The sequence below is a fragment of the Odocoileus virginianus genome, chromosome 5 (genome assembly GCF_023699985.2).
Source record: "Odocoileus virginianus isolate 20LAN1187 ecotype Illinois chromosome 5, Ovbor_1.2, whole genome shotgun sequence".
In the NCBI taxonomy this organism is placed as follows: domain Eukaryota; kingdom Metazoa; phylum Chordata; class Mammalia; order Artiodactyla; family Cervidae; genus Odocoileus; species Odocoileus virginianus.
Genome location: NC_069678.1, coordinates 60,840,183 through 60,863,630, shown reverse-complemented (window position 1 = coordinate 60,863,630; position 23,448 = coordinate 60,840,183). Strand labels below are relative to the sequence as shown.

The window sequence follows — 23,448 nt, the reverse complement described above, 5'->3', positions numbered from 1 at the left end:
GTATCCCATTATTGTTGGAAAAAGTTTGACTTTGTTTTCATAATGCAGTAAATAATAGATAGTTTTAACTACATTTTTCTCCCATGACATTACTAGACATTACTAACAATTCATTCTCAAATAGAGCAGTTGAAATATCTTCAAATATATAAAGTGCATGTGCTAGGGCTTAGCAGGAAAATTGACTATGTTAACCTCTCTTATCATATAATGGAAGAACACTCAATTGGGAATCAGAAAGCCTGGGTTTTAGCTTTCCTCTAATATCAACTACAAAAAAGGACTTTGGACAAGTCATTGAAAGTTTCTAAGTCTATGTCCTTGTCTTTAAAATGAGGAGCCAGACAAGGTGATTACAGGGATTCCCTCAAATTTTGAAATTCCATGACTTTGCTTTTGTTCAATAATATACTTTTACTGTATTGTTGCCCTACTGATATCTTTCCAAGACAATACATATAAGTGAGGAGTTCAAATCCTTCCTGTTAGGTTTAAACCATTCCTCAAGGGCTGAAGTGGAGCTTATTTTTTTTCCTGTGCACAGGTCATAGTCTGTTCTTATTCAGCCTTTAGATATTTAACCAGAGTATTTGACACATATAAATGATTTTATTATAAAGGTGAAAGTTTTCACACATTAGAGAAAAAATAAATTTCTTGCTTTCTCACCGAAGTCTTACTGTGAATCATTCCTGAACTGTCACTCTTGCTGGCTAACCCTAATTCTGCTTTGTCAAATTTGTGTGAGATCCGGCTGGCCTGGTAAGAGATGATGCAGGTACAGAGTTTCACAGCATCTGTATACTTAAGCACCACACTAGTCTTTTTACTTATTTTAAAGTGTAGAAGCTGCATGCCCCTATATTTCTAAATGAGACTTCAGGTTCCAATGATCTGCTTTGGAATTTGAGACATTTTTGGGGGCTCCCCTACCCCTATATCTCACTGGCATGCCCTTGTGAACCAAGTGCACACACACAGACACTATTGTGTACATCTACCTGTATGTGTGTGTGCACACACACGTGTGCATGATGCTTGACTTTAGACCCTGCAGTTATAATGGGGAGCATTCATTTCTCCTGGTTGTTACCTCCATTTCCATTCTAGAGAACTTTGACTTTCGGAAGTGACTTTACATCTAACAGAGAGTGGCTGCTGTGGGCACCTCAGGGACAATGAATTTAAGCAGAAGAATGAAGGTAATTTTTATTGGATTAAAGATTAGTCTTTAAATTCCTTAGGGGAATGAACCAAATCTAATGTTTTTCTGTTATGTTTCCAAACCTAATATTTTCCTGACTCTTTTTATACTGTAGTTTGGTATCTTCTGGAGAGGAGAGAGGAAAAAAAGCTTTAGCAAATCAGCTCTTTCATTCAGAAATGGAATTTGGGGAGTCTGTTTTAGCTAGACTTTTTGACAATCTGATTTAATGTTTTTGCTGATGATCGAGTGGCTTCACAAATGTGAAAATCTGGGTGATGGAGGGTGTTGTTGAGGGGGAAACAGAATGCAGTTGTTTAAATAGTCCTGGGCCAATAAGCGTTTGGTAGGTGGAGTTACTGTTGTATGCATTACAGAGAAAGATAATTCTGAATGAAGACTTTAAACATCACACATGCTGGCTGGGCTCTGGTTCTATGCATTGTGCAAACAAAAATGAGTGACTCAGTGACTAGGTTTGGCTTACTATCCATTAGTGGATGCAGCATGTTTGAAAAGACTTCTTTAAAAAAAAAAATGCATGTAAAGGATTTATCAGAAGCCCTCATGAATATTTCATGAGTTGATATATTCAGCTGAATGAATTCAGCGAGTGTCAGTGTGTAGCTTGCAGACAAACCTCATCCACAAGGAGGCTACTGACATAGGAAGCACTTTGGCGCATTTTCAGAGGCAAAGCCAGGCTGATAAAGCTCCTTGTGACAGGCTGACTTGCCATTCTTCGATTATGCTGCTCCTGCTCTAAGCAGCTCCTACTTTGGAGCCACAGCTTCCTAAATTAAACTGGGAACAGTTTGCAGACTTACCAGCCTCCTAACCTGCAGCTGTGTCTCTGCTATGTTTGAGATTTTTGTTTTGGATGGTGAAAGCCAGCACTCCATATAAGACATGACAGCAAAAGATTCTTCAAAAGAACTTACTGCTTCTGAATCTGAGGTTTGCATAAAGACTTTCAAGGAGCAAATGCACTTAGAACTTGAGCTTCCGAGACTACCAGCAAACAGACCTACATCTCCTAAAATTTCTCCACGCAGTTCGCCAAGGAACTCACCCTGCTTTTTCAGAAAGTTGCTGGTGAATAAAAGCATTCGGCAGCGTCGTCGCTTCACTGTGGCTCATACATGGTAAGAAGGGATTTGGTGGTCTTTGGAGTGCTTTTGACTGGCAACAGTGATTTGGAAATGTAGCCAATGGAATATTTGAATTTTGTTCATAATACAGATCTCAAGTGTGAGGTGAGTGGAGGGCAGGTCAGCTGAAGAATACATAGTGTGTGTTCATATCACTGTGCCTAGCTGTTTCCAGATAAAAAAAGGCTCTCACTGGAGAGAGTCTTTAAAATTCCTGCTTATTAAAAACACCTAGCTAATTCTAGGGCAACTGAGTATTGAAGGAGTTTTAAAATTCAGTTTTTAATCTCTGTGGAGGTGATTGGTCACTTTGTGTGTGTGTGTTTTTCTGTTGATCTTGATGAGTTTTTCTGATAGTATATTTTTGGTACAAGAATAAAGGATTCAATCTTGAATTTGTTTAAGACAATGTATAAAGTCAAAGTTAATTTATGGCATTGCTGTATTGTAGTATGTCAACTAGTGATTTTGATTTATTGCCTCTGTCTTTACACTTGTCAAGGAAAGGGAAAACTAAGTTCCCAATTCTGAAATTATGTGATTAATTAATTTAATTTATGATTCAAATTGGTATTACCTTTGAGATTCTTATTGTAAAAAAAGTGACTTAAAATTTATAGATAATAATAAATAAACTCCCAATTTACTTGGGAATACCAAGTAAATAAATCCAAGAGCCCTCTATAAAAACTGTACTGAGCCTTTAATATATGTAATATTCTATATACGACAGAGTAGTTTCCTTAAACCAGTATAATAACAAAGCACAAGGGAAAGCACAAAAGAAATTGAACTTTAATTGCAAAAGCTAGGCTTTTTCAGATTTCTTTGAATATTATACTTTCTTTCAGATTAAGATACCCTTCAAAATTGGGTACCTATAATTTTTATTTAATAGAGACCTTAGCAGTGAAGGGAGCTATTACCTCTTAAGGATAATTCTAACACACTGATTTTGACTGCATCTTAGATTGCCAGCCAACATTATAAACTGAGGAGATCCAGTTTTTGAAAATTATTATTTACTTGAATTCTGTTTTTTACTCATTTGAAATGTTTGTCTGCCTGATCTACTGCACAGTATATTGGCAAATTCAAGTTATCCCTAGAAATATGTAGCTTGCCTTTGATGGACACCACATGTTAAGGCCAGTATTCATGTTTTACCTAGCTAAAAATGATATGGTTATTTTTGTTTTCTGACAATGCAGTGTTATTCACTTAATTGTTTTATTGGTGAACTTTTTTTTGATCACCTTTTTGATGAGTTAAATCATATTATTTAACTATAATCTCATACTTGTAGAGTACATGTGATTAATTTCTCAAAACTGACCAGTGGTAGCATTTGTACAGAGAAGATTTATATGTAAGGAGGTACTTGCTTTGAAGAAGTTCTCTCTCCTGATTTACCCCACCCCTAAAGTGTGTGTATTTTCATATAGTTTGCTAAGTAGTATGACTGAATAGGAGAAAGGGATATAGTTATATTGCTACTTAGTTCTCATAAAAGGAATAAAGGTGAAAAACATATAATTAGTTGACTCATGTTTTACTAATTTGTTTACTAATTTTACTAATTGGTTAATATTAAACCATTATTTTGACTAGACGGACATTTAATTTTAACTAACTGATTCTCAGATAATGGTGAATCTTCATAAAACCTTGGTAATATTTCTTTATTATAGAGTGCCTGAATATAACAACATGACCTTTCTTTTACTCAGAATAGATTTTTGATGTAGTAGAAAGGTACAGTTGTAAATACTGATTTTTTTTCAAAAGAACCCAAAGTTTAAAATGACTAAAGAGCCAGTTTCTTGCATTATACAAATTTTCTTGCAGCAAATTTCAAAAAGAGCAACAAAATGGTATTTGAGATAACTTACGCTACTAAAGTGATCTTCTTCTAGCTGAGTTAAAACAAAAATTTCCACAAATTGCCAAAAATAAAAAAAAAGCACACATGACTTTGATATGATGTACCATAAGTTAAAAGAATCCATTAATCTTCAAACTTACAAAATAACTTTAGTTTGATGGTGATTCATTTTCACCCATTTTTACCTCCCAGCTTACACACTCTTCTTGTATTTCTTAGTAAAGGTATATCATCGTTTCTTTTAACTTCTGATTAAGTCTCTATTTATGTTTATTTTTTCTCAGTGCATATTTAATATTTTTCAATTTTTTTTATGGAGCATTCAATGAAATTTTCTTTTCATAAAATACAAGCATATGTATTTAAATGACTTTTCACTAACCTTAAAAATTATGTACTCCTTTTTAAACAGCATCATATGTAATTTAAATGAGGAAATAAGAGCATAAGTACTTTATTTTTGCCTCTTTGTCATGATGAAATGTAACCATTCTTTTCATGATCAACAATTAGTATTTTCCAAACCATGCATTTAAGTTAGAAATTCCAAGATATGCACTTAGAAGTCTCTAAAAACATGTTATTACTTTACAGTAGACAGTAGACGTCTTTTAAAAAGACTGGATTGTTTTGATTCCAGCATTGAAATTAAAGTAATTTTCATGATGAGCTAAACAATGCAGAGGATGCAGTTTATATCTAAACCCACTGAACAGCTTTTTTAAATCTTCAGTTATTTGTAGATTTCATTTTTTTTTTCAGATGAATGTATAGTTCTGATTTTGAAAACCCAAGTTATGAAGTGTGGGTTAATGGCAGAAGATTTAAGAAACACTTGTGAAATACTGACTCTGTGATCCTTTTTAAAATATCTGAACAAAGATAAATATTCAGTGTTTTATCACTAATCAGAGTATTGACGCAGTCCTAAATCTGGAAGGAATTTGGGTGATTTATCTAGTTGCTTTCTTTTACTCTTGGGCAGGCCCACAGTTACTCCATCTTTGACATATGGGAATCTAGCCTATTTTTAAGACTGGGAAAAAAGTTCTAGAACCTCACTTAGTACACAGTGTTACTACTTAATAGTCCTGGTATTGAAAATTACGTTGGTCTTCGATGGATATTAAGAAAAGACTTATAAGTACTTGCATGAAAATGAAGATAATTATTAACCAGTCCCAGGATTTTTTTTTTTCTCTCAACATATATAATTGAGCTCTGCTGTGAGCAAGAAAAGAAAAAACCGCTGATTCGATCCATGTGGATTCCAACATCTCCTATATTTTCGGTTCTTTACTAGGATGTTCACACGTATTATCTCATTTAAGTTTTATTAGGAGAATAGGAATACTCTAATATTACATGCTGCATTTATAAAACTGTTCTGAATTGCTTTAGTTTCTTCCAAGTATTTCTATTCCCTTTGTTATTATTTGACTGTGTACCATTATCCCAAATTTCTAAATTCTCCTTTGAATTCTGAAGCCCAAAAGTGGACACTCAAATCCATGTTAGTTGATATGAGACAATATAGATTGTTAAAAAATGTGTCCTACACTGCAAAGCATCAATGGAATATAAAGTATTGGTGAACAAGGAGAAGGGAAAATTTATCCCTAACCCCTAATCAGGGATGAAAACTCCTGAGACATAACATTATCCTTCTTGTCTTATGTGGTCTGCTTGTTCTTTTTTTTTTCCAAATTTGAACTTTTTATTTTGTATCAGGATATAACAATTAGCAATGTTGTGTGGCCTGCTTGTTCTAGACTTATACTTGCCACCTGTAGCTTTGTCAACCTTCTCTCCTTTGCTCATGTTCCAACCTCAGTTATCAGTTCTCCGACATCATCAGCAGCGTGATGCTCTCTGATGGAAGCTACTGGTGATGGTCCTGAATCCATTTCAGGCCTACCACATTGCTCTTGAAGAGCAAGTGCATTGGTGAACACCACCACTCTCTGTTTGTCTGTTCATGCTTGCACATGGGATATGCTTCACAGAGGACAGTATACTTTCAGAGTTAGTATTAGAAAACAAGTCCTGTTTTTTGTTTTTTTTCCCCAATTCCCCATTTAGTTCTACCTAGACCTTGGAAATATTTCCTCATTTTTATTAAAGGTTCATGAAATGTGAACTTTTGTGCCTAATATTTGACCGCAAAAGTATGAAATGACGTAGTTCATACTCTAAAGGAACTTACTTATACTTGATAAGACAAAGCTAGAATAACTGGAGAAGAGTAAAAAGAAAATGTTTAATAATATATGTTTAACCTTTCTCTAAAGCTTTGCACACATTTACTGCCTTATACAATTTAGTCCTAGTTTGTGAGCTAAATCTAAATCTGTGCCTTGTGTTATTTCTTATATTTCCTGAATTATTTCCTAGCAGTATGGAAAATTTTTGAAAAATATCTGTGTCTTTAAGTACTTACTGATTGAACATTTGGTTGAACAGAACATCTGTTGAAAGCCTACCATGCTCTGGGTGCTACTCTGGGAGAAAGAGTCCTTACCTTCAAAGAATGCTCATGCCCCATGGAAGACAAACGTGGGCATTAAGAATTAATCAACGGTATGTGTGTAATGCTAATGAAGAATGACACTTAACTTGTAAGAGCACAAGAAGAGATAAATACTGCTAGAGAGTGAGTCAATGTGTTAGAGAAGGTTTGGAGAGGAGATGACATTTGTGTGGGGTCTTGAAGAATGATTAGTTTTTCAGGAGAAGAGTGGGCAGGAAGGGTAATTTTTTTTGGTCAAAGTGACAATAATAAAATTCTATCAACCAATAACAGTAATAATAACTCACAGTTATTTTGTACTTAAAATGCATCTGACATTATTTTAAATTATTAGCTTATTTTTGTGCCATGATGTATGGCAAAAACCATTGCAATATTACAAAGTAATTATCTACCAGTTAAATAAATAAGTAAACAAAACAAGCAAAAATGTCCAGATTATGTACTGATATTTCCATTTTATTGGAAAGGGGATGAAGCATAGGGAGGACAGGTAATTTGCCCAAGAGTACACAGCAAGTAAGGGGCTGAGTTGGGATTTGACTCAGAGGATGGTGGAAAGTGAGTAAAGTTCATTGGAGTTTTATACCCTTAGGTGCAAGGTAGGAGAGATAGGAAGTCAGGCTCTGCTTGGAGATTGGAGTCACACTCTAGGGCTTCCAGTATCGTGAACAAGACTCGGCGATTTATCCCATCATCAGCGGGGAGCCACTGGAAGGCTATGAGAAGGGGGTTGCCTTAAATAGCTTTTACTTTGGAAAGGGCTTTGCAGGCATTGTGGAGAATGGATTGGAAGGTGAGAGGATTTAGAAGCATGGGGAAAAGGGAGAATGTTCATTTGAGAGATAATGACTTCTAATTATTGAGTATGTTCCATAGCATCAAAACTATGCTTATAACATTCTTTATGACTTAACAAATTATGGTTTATGGAAACTGGGAGGAAAAGCATGTAAATTCTGTATGCCTTGCATTTATCACCTCCAGCATGGTGCTATGCATAGTTCTAGTTAATGCGCTAAATCCAAATGCATCAAAGAATCTTAGCAAAGGTGCTAGGGAGGATGAAAACCGATTAGCTCAGTCCTAATTTATTAGAGGTGCTTTGTGTTGTGTTTGTGTATAATCCCGATGAGTTTTTTATAGAAATTATCTATGTCCTCAATCTGATCTCAATGACAGTGGAAATCTATGCCTCATAGCCCTATTCTATTGCTTTAATCAGGGCAACTGTTTTCTCAGTAATGCAAGTCTGTAAATGGTGTTTTTCTGGCCTTTTAGTGTGTGCAAGTCTTCAATATATTGGGTTTTAAAAATACTTACTGGAAAAAGGGCTTTGAAAGTAGTGATGACAAACCCCCTGCCGGGATACTCACTGGAAGGTGACCCAGTAGGCATACCAACTGCCCAACTGCTAAAGTTAAAGTCTTTTGTGAAATTCCCTTTGCTTTCTTTTCCCATTCTTCCTTCTTTTGTTGACTCCCAGTTTTTAATCCGTGGATGTTTATTGTGCTTCCTTCTCTAGCATCACTGTCAAGACACCTGCAACATTATACTTGAAGTATTTAAATGATTCCCAGAAAAGTATCTAAAATGCTTGCCCTGGTTTACAGGGCCCTACATTTTCTGGCTCCAGAATACCTGTGACCTCATCTCCTGTTCCCCAGCCATGTTAGGCTCTTTTCTGGTCTTCAACAAACCTTGTATGTTTCTACTTCCGGGCCTTTGCTTGATGTTGCTTCTGCCTGGAAGTCTAGTTCCCTAGATGTTGACGTGGTTCACTATCTCACATCCATTCCTGGCTTCTACTCAAACCTCACTTGGTAGAGAGGCTTCTGCTGACCCCTTCTTTTAAAAAAGCGCTGTTTGCTTTCTTGTTCCTTGTTTTGCTTTCTTTATCTTCTTGGGTGTTATTACCTGGAAATAATTTTCTAGAAAAGACACACTTGTCTGTATGTTGTTTTTCTCTTCTATTGTCTACCAATTTAGCACAATTGCATGAGAGCAGGTGTTCTGTCTTGTTTACTATATCCCGGGCACCTGAAGAAAGGCTGGCACTTGGTATATATTTGACGAAAAATAAAAGAAAAATGAATGTAGTCCTTGTGTCCTATTTTTTTTTTGTTGTTGTTCTTCTGGCACTTTCCCTTTAGCGTGTTATGAAGGAGGAGAAAAGGAAGCTTAGTTGACACTCTATAAGCACCCTCACTCCATCCGTCTCTTAGTAGTTGTATTCCCTTCTTGCTGGTAGGGCTATTCCAACTTGCTTTCTGTTTTGTGTTCTGTGATATCGTAGGTACAACTTTAATCATGATATCTCACTAGAGGCTAAGTGTTTTACATGGTAGCCTATTTAATTAAGCCGCTGTGTACAAATCACACTACCTAGCCTGTAGTGCTGTAAAGTAAATATTTGTCTGTAGCACTGTACAATTATTATTTGGTTATTCCTCATGCATCAACAGCACACCAAATAGGTGGTGTTTCAGCTTAGGAAAGCTCTACATATCTCTTATTAACAATCTGAGTGGAAGCATCATAGAGACAAACCTATTTGTTATTTGTCCTTTAAAATATCGGCATATTATTTATTAGAATGCATAATTATTGATCATTTCCTACTAATGCAGCATCTAAAAAATATTAAACTTTCTGAGCTTTCGATAGAATTTTCCTGGGGAACTTGGAAGGAAGAGTCCATTGCTTGCAGAGTAAGGAAATTGTGAATTAATAACCATTGTATTCTAGAAAAGACATCCTTAGGAGCAAAAATCCTCACTTGGTTTTGTTTCATTTTTTTCTGAACTGAGAGGTTGGGACCTCTGTCACTCCTAGTAATTTGTTTGACAGAGATATGTTTGACTCCCACTGTGTATTTTAAGTTAAAAAAAATAGAAGTAATTTGTTGACCTTCTCAAATTGCTTGAAGTTCTTCTTGCTAGAACTTAGACGTTTTGTCTTTGAGGAAGAATACGAATGACTGCTTCTCTCGACCTTTTGTGGAAAAGAACACTTGTCACTATGCATGCTCTCCTGACTGACAGCTTATCCCCTCCTTCACCCTGTACCCTCACAACGTCAACCCCAGCAAATAACGCAGATTGTAAATAAAGGGGGAGGGGTAATGTGGCTTTCAGAAAAACTGCTTTCAAACTATATTTTGTGAAGCATTAGTGTTCTAGGACCCATTTTGGGAATTCCTTGAAAAATAAGGTAGTGATGATCTTTTTGCTGGTCCTGGGTCCAAACAAAGAAACATGGATGAATCTGGGGAAATTTCAGGAAATTTGGGGGAGTACAGATTCCATAATCTCCAAGTGTCTGAAAAACCACCAGTGTAAGAGATAAAGCAGTAGATAAAAAATTTCTGGGTAGCTATGCTTGATAGAGTCATAGAAATTTTCAGACATTAAAATTATATGCATCTAAGATGTCCAGGAATGGCAGCAGAATAAATGAGGAGGGTGGACATAATTTGGGTCAAGGAGAGGTTACTGGTAGTGAGGATTTAAAATTTCAAAACCTTGAAAGAATAGTAGTAGTATAATGAAACCTTCTACTTTGATTTACTGATTGTTAATGGTTTTCCATATTTACTCTATCTCTGTACCTCTCTCCATATTTAAATGCTTATATGTACTTTCTTTAGTTTCAAAGGAGTGCACTTGGATGGAAAGCATTAGTTTTGAGTAAAAAAAAACACCTCATTTTAAAGTATAATTATTTACATTTCATCAGCGTGTTCTCATATCATAATTTGAGTTTAATTCTTAATAATTGACCAATATCCTGACTAGTTATAAAAAGTTTATGGCCCATTTTTTAAAGTAAACTATTGAAGCAGTGAAGGGTGGTTGTTGTTCAGTTGCTCAGTCATGTCCAACTCTTTGCAACCCCATGGACTGCAGCATGCCAGGCCTCTATACCGTTCACTGTCTCCTGGAATTTGCTCAGATTTATGTCCATTGAGTTGGTGATGCTATTTAGCCATCTCGTCCTCTCCTGCCCCCTTCTCCTTTTGCCTTCAATCTTCCCCAGCATCAGGACTTTTTCAGTGAGTTGGCTCTTTGCATCAGGTGGCCAAAGTATTGGAGCTTCAGCTTCAGTCCTTCCAATAAATATTTAGGGTTGCTTTCCTTTAAGATTGACTAATTTGATCTCCTTGCAGTCCAAAGGACTCTCAAGAGTCTTTTCCAGCACAATTTTAAAGCATCAGTTTGTTGGTGCCCAGACCTCTTTATTGTCCAACTGTCACATCCATACATGACTACTGGAAAAACCATAGTTTTGATTATATGGACCTTTGTTGGCAAAGCCAACTGCCTCTGCTTTTTAATATGCTGTCTCAATTTGTCTTAGCATTTATTCCAAGGAGCAAGTATCTTCTAATTGCATGGCTGCAGTCACAGTCTGCAGTGATTTTGGAGACCAAGAAAAGGAAATCTGTCACTGCTTCCACTTTCCCCCATCTATTTGCCATGAAGTAATGGGACCAGATGCCGTGATCTTAGTTTTTTGAATGTTGAATTTTAAGCCAGCTTTTTTTCACTCTCCTCTTTCACCCTCATCAAGAGGCTCTCTAGTTCCTCATCACTTTCTGCCATTAGAGTGGTATCATCTGCATATCTGAGATTGTTGATGTTTCTCCTTGCAGTCTTGATTCTAGCTTGTGATTCATCCAGCCCAGCATTTCACATGATGTACTCTGAATAAAAGTTAAAAAGCAGGCTGACAGTGTATAGTCTTGACACACTCCTTTCCCAATTTGGAACCAATCCATTGTTCCATGTCCTTGATTCATGACCTAGCATTCCAGGTTCCTATGCAATATTGTTCTTTACATCATTGGACTTTACTTTCACCACCAGACACATCCAAAACTGAGAGTCATTTCTGCTTTAGCACAGCTGCTTTATTCTTTCTAGAGCCATTAGTAATTGCCGTCAGCTCTTCACCAGTAGCATACTGGACACTTAGCTACCTGGGGGGGCTCATTCTGGTATCATATATTTTTGCCTTTGCATACTGTTCATGGTCTTTTCACGGCAAGAATACTGGAGTGGTTTGCCATTCACTCCTTCAGTGGATGACTTTTTTGTCAGAACTCTCTAGTATGACTTGTTTGTCTTGGGTGGACCCGCATGGCATGGCTCATCGTCCCATTGAGTTATACAAGCCCCTTTGCAATGACAAGGCTGGGACACATGAAGGGGCATGGAAGATTAGAGATATCTATAATATTAATAGTTTATAAGTAATCTTGGTGACAAATTGTTGGTTTTAGGTACTTGAAACTAAGAGGATGGGTGTCTGTAGCATTTATTTTTTTCTTCCCTCCAAAAGAGATGTTACTTCTTTCTATAAAACTGTAAGATATAACATTAATATGGAAAACTATATTTCTTAATATAGTACAGATGAACTTCTGTCATTATATAATTTTGATGTTATCTTCAATTTTATTTTTGCTGTTGATCTTTTTTTATGTTATATTATTTGGAGTCAAGTAAGTTAGGTTTGGTTTTAATATTTTGTCTTGAATTGCTATTGAAATTTTAGACCAGTTAATTCTCTGTCTTGGACCTCAGTTCCTTCATTTGTAAAGTGGAGAAAATAGCCTCATATTTAAATATTTTCAAATGTTAATTTAATTTAAGCATGTATTTGTTAACTCTCCTGCTATCTACCTACGCATCCCACTATCTATCTACTCCTAAGATAATATATGAGAGTACTTAGTGAAATACTTCATGCACTATGTCACATAATAGATACTACTGTTTAATTATCTTACTAAATCTCTAAACATATGCAAACATTCACATTATTGTCAGTCTTGGTTGGTGAAGCAGAAATTATTTTTCATTATCTGAAAAGCATAGCTGGGTATTAAATATGCTAGTTTGGAAGAGTCAAAGTGCACTTGCATTTGTAAAAAATAATTTTATAATATTCACAGTGTGACCATTACTGAGGAAACAAAATATCATTCATTTATTTTCATGTGATAATCACATTCTAATGAACCAAGCTAAATTGTATTGAAACGCATATCAGAAGATTCAGTGTGAATAGCTTACATTCCTAATAAGAAACTTTATAGCCTTGTTTGGCTGCTATCAGCAACATATTTTTAAAAGCCATGTGCAAAAGAGATAGGAACAGAAGCACTTTGATGTAATTCCATCCACTTGCACCAATAAGCTTGAGAGCAAAAAGAAAAAAATAAGCATGAGAAGTTGCCTTGTCTATTTCAGGATCTTACATATAAAAAGCCAATATAGGATTCAGTGAACAAATGCCTTGGAAAAATTCCAGTGTCATCAAAAACTCATTTTTCTCAAAATCTCTCCTTGCTACTCTTCATTTTTATGCACAAATTAATAAGTACAGACTGTTTGTCACAGCACAGAGAATCTGAGAGTACTTTTGTGGCTTATTTGGGCCACAGTTACCTCAGCAGTCAATTTATACAGGAAGCCTCTTTTTCATCATCAGAGCTATTTAGGCCTCCTGAAGGAAGGTCTAGGAAGGTAGGACAAAGAAACTCAGGGATCCAAGTCTTTCTTGCTGATGATGTCTTAACTGCCCAAGATTTCCTCCTGAGATGTTACCATTGAAATTCACAGGTGGATTTTAACTTGCTGGGGATAATCATGGCCTTTGTCCTTACCTAGAGCTATTTAGGCCTCCTGAAGGAAGGTCTAGGAAGGTAGGACAAAGAAACTCAGGGATCCAAGTCTTTCTTGCTGATGATGTCTTAACTGCCCAAGATTTCCTCCTGAGATGTTACCATTGAAATTCACAGGTGGATTTTAACTTGCTGGGGATAATCATGGCCTTTGTCCTTACCTATCATCCTGCTCAGCCAGGACTGAGCTCACCCAGAAAATATGGTTGTGTCTCTAACATGCTCATATTTACCAAAACAGCATGAGTCTTTAGGAGGCTGGGTGGTGCAAAGAGCACAGCATTTGAATCCCAACTCCACCTTTAACTAGATGTAGGTTTTAAGAAAACCATTTAACCTTAGTTCCTCTTCCTGCTTCTGCAAAATTAGAAAAAGACTACTTGCGTCTCATTAGGTCACTGTGAAGACTGAAAGAAGTATGTGTGTACTGTGCTTAGCACAGTCCTTGGCCAATGACAGGTAATCAGCAGACTTCATCCACTACTGTATCCAGAGCTTATGATTTCAAATAAAAATTATAATATATGTATAGTGATATAAACTAAATATTTGTATAGCATGGTTTAATTAAATAAGTTTTTATTGAGCAATGCTGTACATATTAAATACATTCTTTTTAGACCACTTAGATATTACTTAGTTTCACAGGATGGTATGTTATCTTAAAGCCCAAATTAAATGTTCTTACAACAGTAAAATAAAATTTAAAAAGAAAAACAAATCACTATGCAATATGGGGTTTACTCACTCTCATTTTTCACAGAGATGGCTGCAAATGACTTTGGCCATAAAATGCTCTTTATTCTTTAAAATTCCTGTTATCTTCCTGAATTTGGTGCTTGTCTCCATTAATGAAACTAGATGCTAATGAAACACTTTTTCTCTAAGTGAATTTAAATCAATTACTGTTAAAAATATAGTGTTATTTTCGAAGTGCCAGAATGTGCCTGCAGTTGTTTTCCCTAGTCAGTAGAATCCAACCTCCTAGTGATTTGTTTACATAAGAAAGTTTATTCACAAGAGGCGATGAGAAAAGAGCTTAAGACCTAGAGTCCTAGACTCTAGACATGCATCCTGGCGCCACCACTTACAAACTGTTTTGCTTTGTCTTGTTTTGTTTTTAGAGTGGCAAAGGGATAGTCATTTAACCTTTTAGACCTGCAACTTACTCAGCAGTATAGATAAAGCAATTATTTCCCTATTCATATATGATATTTATAAAATTAATTAGAACAATTGAAATACACAAAGGATTGGAACTTATTTTCTGGAAGAAGAGGAAATATGTTTATAGAGCCGAAAGTAATGATAAGCTATTGCTAATGAGTACAAAATGCTGCAGGTGTATTTGGGTTGTATGTAAAGAACATGGTGTTAATAAACATGATTAAATACCATGAGCATTGCCTTATAAACATTTTATTTTACAGAAAGAGGAGGAGTTTCTGGTGTATGGGACCATTTAAGGAAGAGGCAGTGTGGAGATGGGGGCTAGACAAAGTGGTACCTCTGGGTCTTACTACCCTCATTGGTCTTTCCATAACTTTCATGCTTCCTGCAGAAAGATAACAGAAAGCTCAGAAATTAATATTCAGTCCAGGGAAAGTTGTATTTAACCCTTATCCAGATGACTTCACAGCATTTAAGTCAAATTGCTCTGTTTATCTTGGTTGTTTCCAGGAATATTTAGGGATGAAAGCAGAAATAAAGGTTATGGCTTCTCTTTTGACAAAGACTTCCTTTCCACATTATCACTGATCAGGTTGATTCTGTCTCTGAGCAACTGAAGACAGTAAAAGATTATATCTTTAAGACAAGGGGTTCTCTGTTCAAGTGAATTTGTACACCACTGAAAAATGACTGTCCACATAAACTCAAAGTTTTGTGACAGTGCAAAATAAAATAAAACACTTTCAGGCTTCCAAAGAATTATGCCAAGTTTCTGATTCTGTCTAAATTAATAAAAATAAGATTTTTAGGAACCTATCTGGCAATTGTAGATTAAATTAAGCAGCTGCTTCATCTGAATAAAGCTTTGCAGAGTCTAATATTATGAAAGAGCTATCTTTTATAAACACAGTACTTGCTTGGGATTCAGTGGATTTGGGTTTTAATGCCAGCAGCATCCCAAATGCCCAGTAAGCCCATATGCATACATTTGCCATTGGTAGCTTTTTTTGTCAAGAGGGATTAATAATTACCTGGGCCTACCATCCTTACTTTATGCATTATGGTATGAATATTGAATGCCAGTGGTTATAGAGTGCTTTGGTGTTCTGTAGAGTGACTTGGCAAAGACATTCAGAAGAAAAAAAAAAGGCTTCTAAGTAGTTTTATACATACCAGATTTTTGAAAATGTGACTCAGCTTTAAAATGCATTAATAGATTTTATATTTTATGTGAACCCTAAAAATGGCTTTGCCAAGTATTTAGTACTTGGGAAGTTAGGACGTTTATATTTAGAGTTTGAATTAATTCTTTGTAGCATGCATTTTTTCTTTTTTTTATTCCAATAAACCAATGTATATGGTTGAATGATGCAAATATAATATGCCTTGCCATTAAAAATCTCTAGTCAAACCCAAAAATGTATATAATAATTCAGTATGTGAAATCACTTTATTTGATAGATACAAGTGTTAAAAGTATACAAGTATAAAATAATAATGCTCTCTCATGACTTCTGAGAGGTGTCAACCTAATTATGAAACTAAAAATCTATAGCTCAATGGTGGTGCTCCCCTTTCCCAAATGCCTGTGAACCTTGAATCAGCATCTATTATGATGACTTATTTTCTTGAGAGTCAATCGGTATACGTATAGTGAGCTGTACTTGGCAATCTGATATACCAGTATGAGGTCAGGGGTAAGCAGACTGCTGGTGTGAGCAAGCAGAAAATATGCTCTAAGAGAGAAAGGAGCAAGATAGAAATATTTTAATTTTATGAAAAAAAACAAAGCAATAATATAAAAATGATACCACATACACCTTATATTATTTAATGCTCACCTCTATTTAAAATGGGGAAACTGAGATTCATGAGGTCAACTGACCAATACTAGGTAACCAAGCTCCAGAGTGGTAACCAAGAATTAGCCCATGTGTTCTGATTTAGAGTTACACCTCTTATATATTGACAAGGCTCACAGATTCAGTGAACTTTACACAACCCATTCCACTCCCTGCTCAACCCCCAACTCCCAGCTCCTATGGGAAAACATCTAGAGTTATCATACTCTCATGTCCCCTTATTAAAAGCCTTCTCACAGTGAGGGCTGACAAGTTCATTTGCACTTAAGAGTATTTGACTCATGGGTTTTAATGTGTTATTCTATTTTTCGAAATAAACATTAAACCAGGCGAATTAATCTCTGCTTGTAGAGTTTGACACTTTAGATAGCAGAGGCAAAGGAAATATTTGAAAGGATAAAAGGTCGTTTCCCAGTCCCCTCAGGGCCTGGGACACAGAGGATGGGCTGATTGTCCCAGGCATGTAATTGTGTTTGCAAACCTTTTGTTCATTCACCAAATTATTCATACCAGCTACCTGTTCCATACCCATGTTTCCTGGCTTCCTTCCTATCTCTGGGGATCAGCTCTGTGTACATGGTTAAGGCCAGTCCCTCCCTTCTCACCCTCAAAGGACTTTGCTCTTGCACTTGTCCTTGCTGTCTCTTGTGTCATTGGTTTTCCATCCTATTAGATTATGTCTATCTGGCTATAAACATTTAAAGCTCTGTCCTTTCAAACGCCCTCTTTGACCCTATGCATGCCTCTATCTATTACCCCATATCTGTTCCCCTTTACAGTGAAACTCTCCAAAATAATAGTCTATAGGCTATAGACAGACATATAGACATATAGACTATATAATAGTTTATATGTCTCATTATACTTTGGCCACTTGATGCGAAGAGCTGACTCGTTGGAAAAGACCCTTAATTCTGAGAAAGATTGAAGGCAGAAGGAGAAGAGGGTGACAGAGGATGAGATGGTTGGATGGCATCACAGATTAAGTGGACATGAAATCGGGCAAACTCCAGGAGATGGAGGCCTGGCCTGCTGCAGTCCATGCGGTTGCAAAGAGTCAGACGCAACTTGGGGACTGAACAACAAGTCCTTTTTTGAAAACTTCAAGTTTTGCCCTCACAACTCCATTGAAAGTGTTCTTATTGAGGTTATGAAATCCATGTGACAAATCAAATGATTAAATAGCAATCCTCATCTTGCTCAGCTCATCAACACCATATCACACAGTTGGTTATGTCTTCTTTCTTGAAACATTGCCTTCACTTGGCTTCCTGGACACTCTAATCTCTTTCCTTTCTTAAAGGATGTTCTTTCTCAATTTCCTCAGCTGGTTCCTCTCCCCAAACTCTAAACATTGGAATATCCCCAGAGGAATGTGGTCTCTCTCTGTTTTGTCTGCACCACTCCCTAGGCCAAGTATCTCCCTTAGATTTATGACTTTAAATAATATCTGTGCACTGATGATTACAGTTTGTATCTTTAGATAGACTCTCTGAACTCCAGACCTATGTACCTGTCCAACAGCCTTCTTGACAGCAAAACTGAGCACATCCAAACCTGACATCTTGATTTTCACCCCCGACATCCCACCCTTTTTGCAGTCTGTTCCCAGTCTTCTCCATTGCAATGGTAAAATGCAATTCCATTTTTTTTTTTTCCTGATTGTTCAGGCCAGAAATCTTGGAGTCTTCCATGGCTCCTGATTTTCTCTGATATTTCATATTCCAAATGCATCAACAAATTCTATCAGCTCTGCTTTTGCAATGTCTTCAGAATCTGACTACTTCTCATCACGACTGCTGCCATTCTGATCCAGGTTACCATTATCTCATACCTGGATTATTTAATTAACCTCTTGCCTGATTCTCCTGCTTTCCACCCTTTCCTCCTTATAATGTATTCCCCACACAGCTGCCACAGTGATTCTTTATAACATGTGAGCGATTGTGCCACTACTCTATTCCGAATCCTTCAAGGGTAGCCTGTGTCACTCAGAATGTATGCGCCATAGGTGCAAGGCCCTGTTGATCTTGCCTGTTACTTCTCAGACTCCCTTCTCCCCTGACACCATTCCAGACACGCTGATATACTTGCTGGCCCTCAAACAGTCTCAGCAGCATCCCTTCTCAGGGTCTCGGCCTTTTTTGTTGTCAAAAAAGAATATCTCCTAGATATCTGTATGGCCTTCTTCCTTTTTTCAGATCATTGCTCGAATTCATCTCATTGGAGAGAATCTTCCTGACCATGAATATAAAACCAATATAAAATAGCCTTCCTCTTATCCTTAGGTCTGCTTTGATTTCTTTATACCACATATCCATACCTGATGTATAGCTCTACATCATTGTCTGTATGTAGATATCTACACCCACAGCTATATTCATGTCTATATTTACATCGTCTCTATCAATCCATCATCTATCTTATTGTCTGCCTTTTCCCACTAGAATATAAACTCCATAGTGATAGAGACTTTGTGTATTTTGCTCATTGTAAATCCATAATACAAGCTAGTACATTGATGTTGTTCAGTCGCTAAGTCATGTCTGATTTTGTGACCTGTGTCCTCCACTATTTTCCAGATATTGCTCAGATTCATGTCAGTTAGCCAGCTATGCTACATAAAAACCAGAACTTTGACTAGATAGACATTTGTCAGCAAAGTGTTAGCTCTGTTTTTTAATATGCTGTTTAGGTTTGTCATAGCTTTTCTTCCAAGGAGCAAGTGTCTTTTAATTTCATGGCTACAGTCACTGTCCACATTGATTCTGGAGCCAAAGAAAATAAAATCTGTCACTGCTTTTACTTTTCCCCCTTTCATTTGCCATGAAGTGATGGGACAAGATGCCATGATCTTAGTTTTTTGAATGTTGAGTTTTAAGCCAGCTTTTTCACTCTCCTCTTTTACTCTCATCAAGAGGTTCTTTAGCTCCTCTTCACTTTCTGCCATAAGGGTGGTGTCATCTGCATATCTGAGGTTGTTGATATTTCTCCCAGCAATCTTGATTCCACCTTGTGATTCATCCAGCCTGGCATTTTGCATGATGTACTCTGCATCGAAGTTAAATAAGCAGGGTAACAATATAAGCCTTGATGTACTCCTTTCCCAATTTGAAACCAGTCTGTTACTCCATGTCTGGTTCTAACTGTTTCTTGATCCACATACAGGTTTTCCAGGAGATAGGTAAGGTGGTCTGGTATTCCCATCCCTTTAAGGATTTTCCACAGTTTGTTGTGATCTACACAGTCAAAGGCTTGCACATAGTTGGCAGTTAATATGTATTTGTTGAATGAATGAATGAATAAAAAATGAATTGGGCAGACTGTCTGGGTATCTTCCAGGTTTAAGCACTGAGTCCTCAAGTTGAATAGAAGAGAGAAATGTGAACAGATTCCTTAAAATACAATGATAAATAATTGTAGTGATAAGTTATAATAGTAAAAATAACTCCCCCTCAAAGAAGGAATTTTATATGCAAATATACATTTTTAAAAATTAAAAAACCATAAAATTTGATAATAGATTAGAATGAGAGAGTTGAGAGATCTACAGGCAATATAGAAAGTATATTGAACTTATAATGAGAAGACTTTAATTCCTATTCTGATTACATTATTTACTAGTTGTGTGATCTTAGACAAATAAATAGCCTAGTCTTTTCCTCCCATTATACCCACTAGGCCATCAACTTTATTTTTGTGAAGATTAAGTCAAATAATATGATGCATAATAGGCATTGAGTTGATATTATTTTTCTTTGTTCCCACATGCAATAATTCCCTTTACACTCACAGGTTAGCCCTCTATTATCTGTTTTACTCCTTTATTATTTCTCAATTACTTTCTAAATTTCTACCTCATTGACTGTCTTCTGTTTTCTTCCAACAAGAATTTTTAGCATCATGTGACAATATAATCAACCTCACCAGCCTGTGAAAGATTAATCCACCTTCTCTCCTTGCTTTCAGTTCAGTTCAGTTCAGTCATTCAGTCGTGTCTGACTCTTTGTGACCCCATGAACCGCAGCACGCCAGGCCTCCTTGCTTTACCTATATACATATAAACTGGTGAGTCCTTTAGCTATATTTCTAAGGGCAGAAAGTTGAATCAATCCTCAGAACTATAGGACAGTAATATATGTATATTTTTTCTTTAATTGATCAAACCAATCAGTCCTAAAGGAAATCAGTCCTGAATATTCGTTGAAAGGACTGATGCTGAAGCTGAAGCTTTAATACTTTGTCCACGTGATGTGAAGAGCTGACTCGTTAGAAAATACCCTGATGCTGGGAAAGATAGCAGGCAGGAGAAGAAGGGGATGACAGAGCATGAGATGGTTGGATGACATCACCAACTCAATGGACATGAGCTTGAGCAAGCTCCGGGGGATGATTAAGGACAGGGAAACCTGGCATGCTGCAGTCCATGGGGTTGCAAAGAGTCATACACGACTGAGTGACTGAACAGCAACATTCTTTAATTGGAAGTATGTTTATTCGACTCACACTAGAACAGTGGTTCTTATCATGCCATTAATATGTCATGAATCAGTGAGAGTGAAAAGGGTATTCACAGAGTAAATGCAGTGTGAATTGCACCTAAGTATAAATTACCATGCCATTTCCCCCTGCCCAGGCTACTAAAACAACAACATGAGTATTTTTAAGACAGAGTATCACAATTGTAAATGTTTTTTGTAGGACATTATGTAGAAGAAAAAAGAAAAAAATATTGGAAGTAATTCTATATCTGTTTTTTTTATTGGAAAGGATTTTATATTATTTTGTTTTTGTTTCCAGTTTTATCAATGTATAATTGACATATACCATTTATACAATGGCACAATATATGTACATATGCTAAAGTATACAGCATATTGATTTTATATATGTATATGTTTCAAAACAACTACCATAATGATTTAGTCTTTTTTACTTGCATGCTATCTGGCAAGTGACTACTTAACTGATTTTCTTAATTTTTTTCTCTCTAAGGTATCTATGTTTTTGTTGTACATGAGACACACTTATTTTTATCCCTGTTTTACCCTTGGGATATTGGCAAGGCAGAGGGTGATATAATAATATAACATCCAAAATTATAAGATATGAGGAAACTCACACACACACTGTTTGTCAAACAGTTAGAATATTTCTAAAAACATGAATGGATGTATAATAGAAATTAATCAAAATGAAAGACAACCCATTTTTTTGTTTTTTATAAACAGAGAACTTATATATGATTTTCAAGGTTATGGTAGTTAAAACTTATTTGTTCTAGGTACTCAGTTGAGAAATTGATGGTTAATTAAAGACTAGAATTTATAAGTGTTTTCCTTTTTCTATTATAATTATGGCAAATATCAAGAGTTATCCATGGGGTCGCAAAGAGTTGAACACGACTGTGTGACTGAACTGAACTGAACTCATCAAGAGTTATGTCTTCCCACTTTTTGCCGGGGTCCAAAGCCTGTCTCTTAAACTTCTATGCAAGACGTTTTTATCCAAGTTTTCACCAGTTGGAAACTCTTAAGGGTTGTTTAGTTTTCAATGAAAGAATCTTTGATGGAGTTTATGTCCTAAATATTTTCTGGTTTTGCAGTAGCATACATCAGACATTGCTATTGTGTTTGGATTGGGATTTTCATTTTTAACATCTTCTCAATTCTCTAGGCATTTATTGTTTCCATCTGGTTCTCATAAAAGATTTCACATTTGTGATGCAGCTCAGGCTCCTGCCCAGAGAGCATCATTGTAATTCTATCCATGACTCCGGTTTGATAGAGTAAATACATTTTTAACTTTGCATTTTGTTGTTTTTACTTTTTTTCTTCTTTCTTAAACAACACTTGATTTTAGTGATATATTTATTTCTCTTTGGAAACAATCAGTGTGCACACTGGGCCAAGGTGCTCGCACCCCACTGCCTTCTGTGCAGCTCAAAGCTGGGAGGGCAGGAGAAAGAACTACACTGAGAGTCCAGTACAAGAAAACTTCGCAGTTGTCACACTTCCTTTGCATTAAACACGCTGTTCTCAGTCATCTCAGATGGAGGGGATATTTTCAAAGACTCTAAAAAACATTTTCTTGAAATAGCCCACAACTAGGAATTCCCCTTTCACCGTTAAGTAGTAGGTTCTAGGGCACAGTTCAAGCAATGTTCAAGTTTCTAGCGAAGTCTTTTGTATTTAGTTAGGTGCTCAGCACATGTTTGTGAATTTGTTTGGTGAGTACTTACATAGCTCTTAATACATGCCCAGCTCTCATAGCTTCAATAATATTAAATCATTTAATTCTTATAGGAACTTTATGAAAAAGGTATTATTAGTATCCCCATTTTAAGGATGAGGAAACTGAGGCAAAAAAGCAAAATGACCACTGTTAGCAAGCAGCAGAGCCAGAATTCAAACCTACATAGTCAGGTCTGAGTCTGTGTTCTAAACTACTTAACTATGTGATGATTAATTTGGAAATCAGCTGCAGATTTCCAAAAATCAAATATTACTTTCCCAGAATTGAATTACACACTCTAACTCCCTCAGTGCTATGCTTGACCTAGAGTTGGCATTGGATGGATGTTTGTTTACACAAATGTTTAATTAAGATGATTCAGTTTGACATACTTTGAAATGATGATTCAGTTTGACATTCTTTGAAATAGGCAGAACCAAAGGCAAATCACAGTTACCCAGTGCAGAGGCTGCTCTTTGTTCAAAGGGGCCACTGGGCCCTAGTATCTAATAATAACCCATACTTGTGGCCCTAATACTACTAGGATGATGCTTTGCTTCTTGGATTTCCAGATCTGAGAGAATTGTCTTCATTTTACGAATTGCTCTTTTCTGATGCAATTTTTAAAAATTAGCTGTGGTGAAATACATATAACAGAATTTACCATCTTAAGTATTTCTAAGCGTATTGTTCCACAGTGTACATTCATTTTGTTTTGTAA

The 23,448-nt window shown here is 36.2% G+C and overlaps 1 protein-coding gene across 4 annotated transcripts in view; it reads left to right on the top strand.

Annotated features, from left to right (window-relative positions):
- Positions 1–23,448, top strand: part of PDE4B (phosphodiesterase 4B) — a 636,924-nt gene that overhangs the window by 204,981 nt on the left and 408,495 nt on the right. Inside the window, exon 1 of one of the 4 annotated variants that reach the window (XM_020877732.2) lies at positions 1,869–2,349. The exons of the other annotated variants lie outside the window; for them this stretch is intronic. Within the exon in view, the coding sequence (XP_020733391.1) occupies positions 2,114–2,349 (236 nt within the window). The 5' untranslated portion in view covers positions 1,869–2,113. Of the gene's footprint in view, positions 1–1,868; positions 2,350–23,448 lie in introns of those variants that run through there. 4 annotated transcript variants of the gene reach the window in all.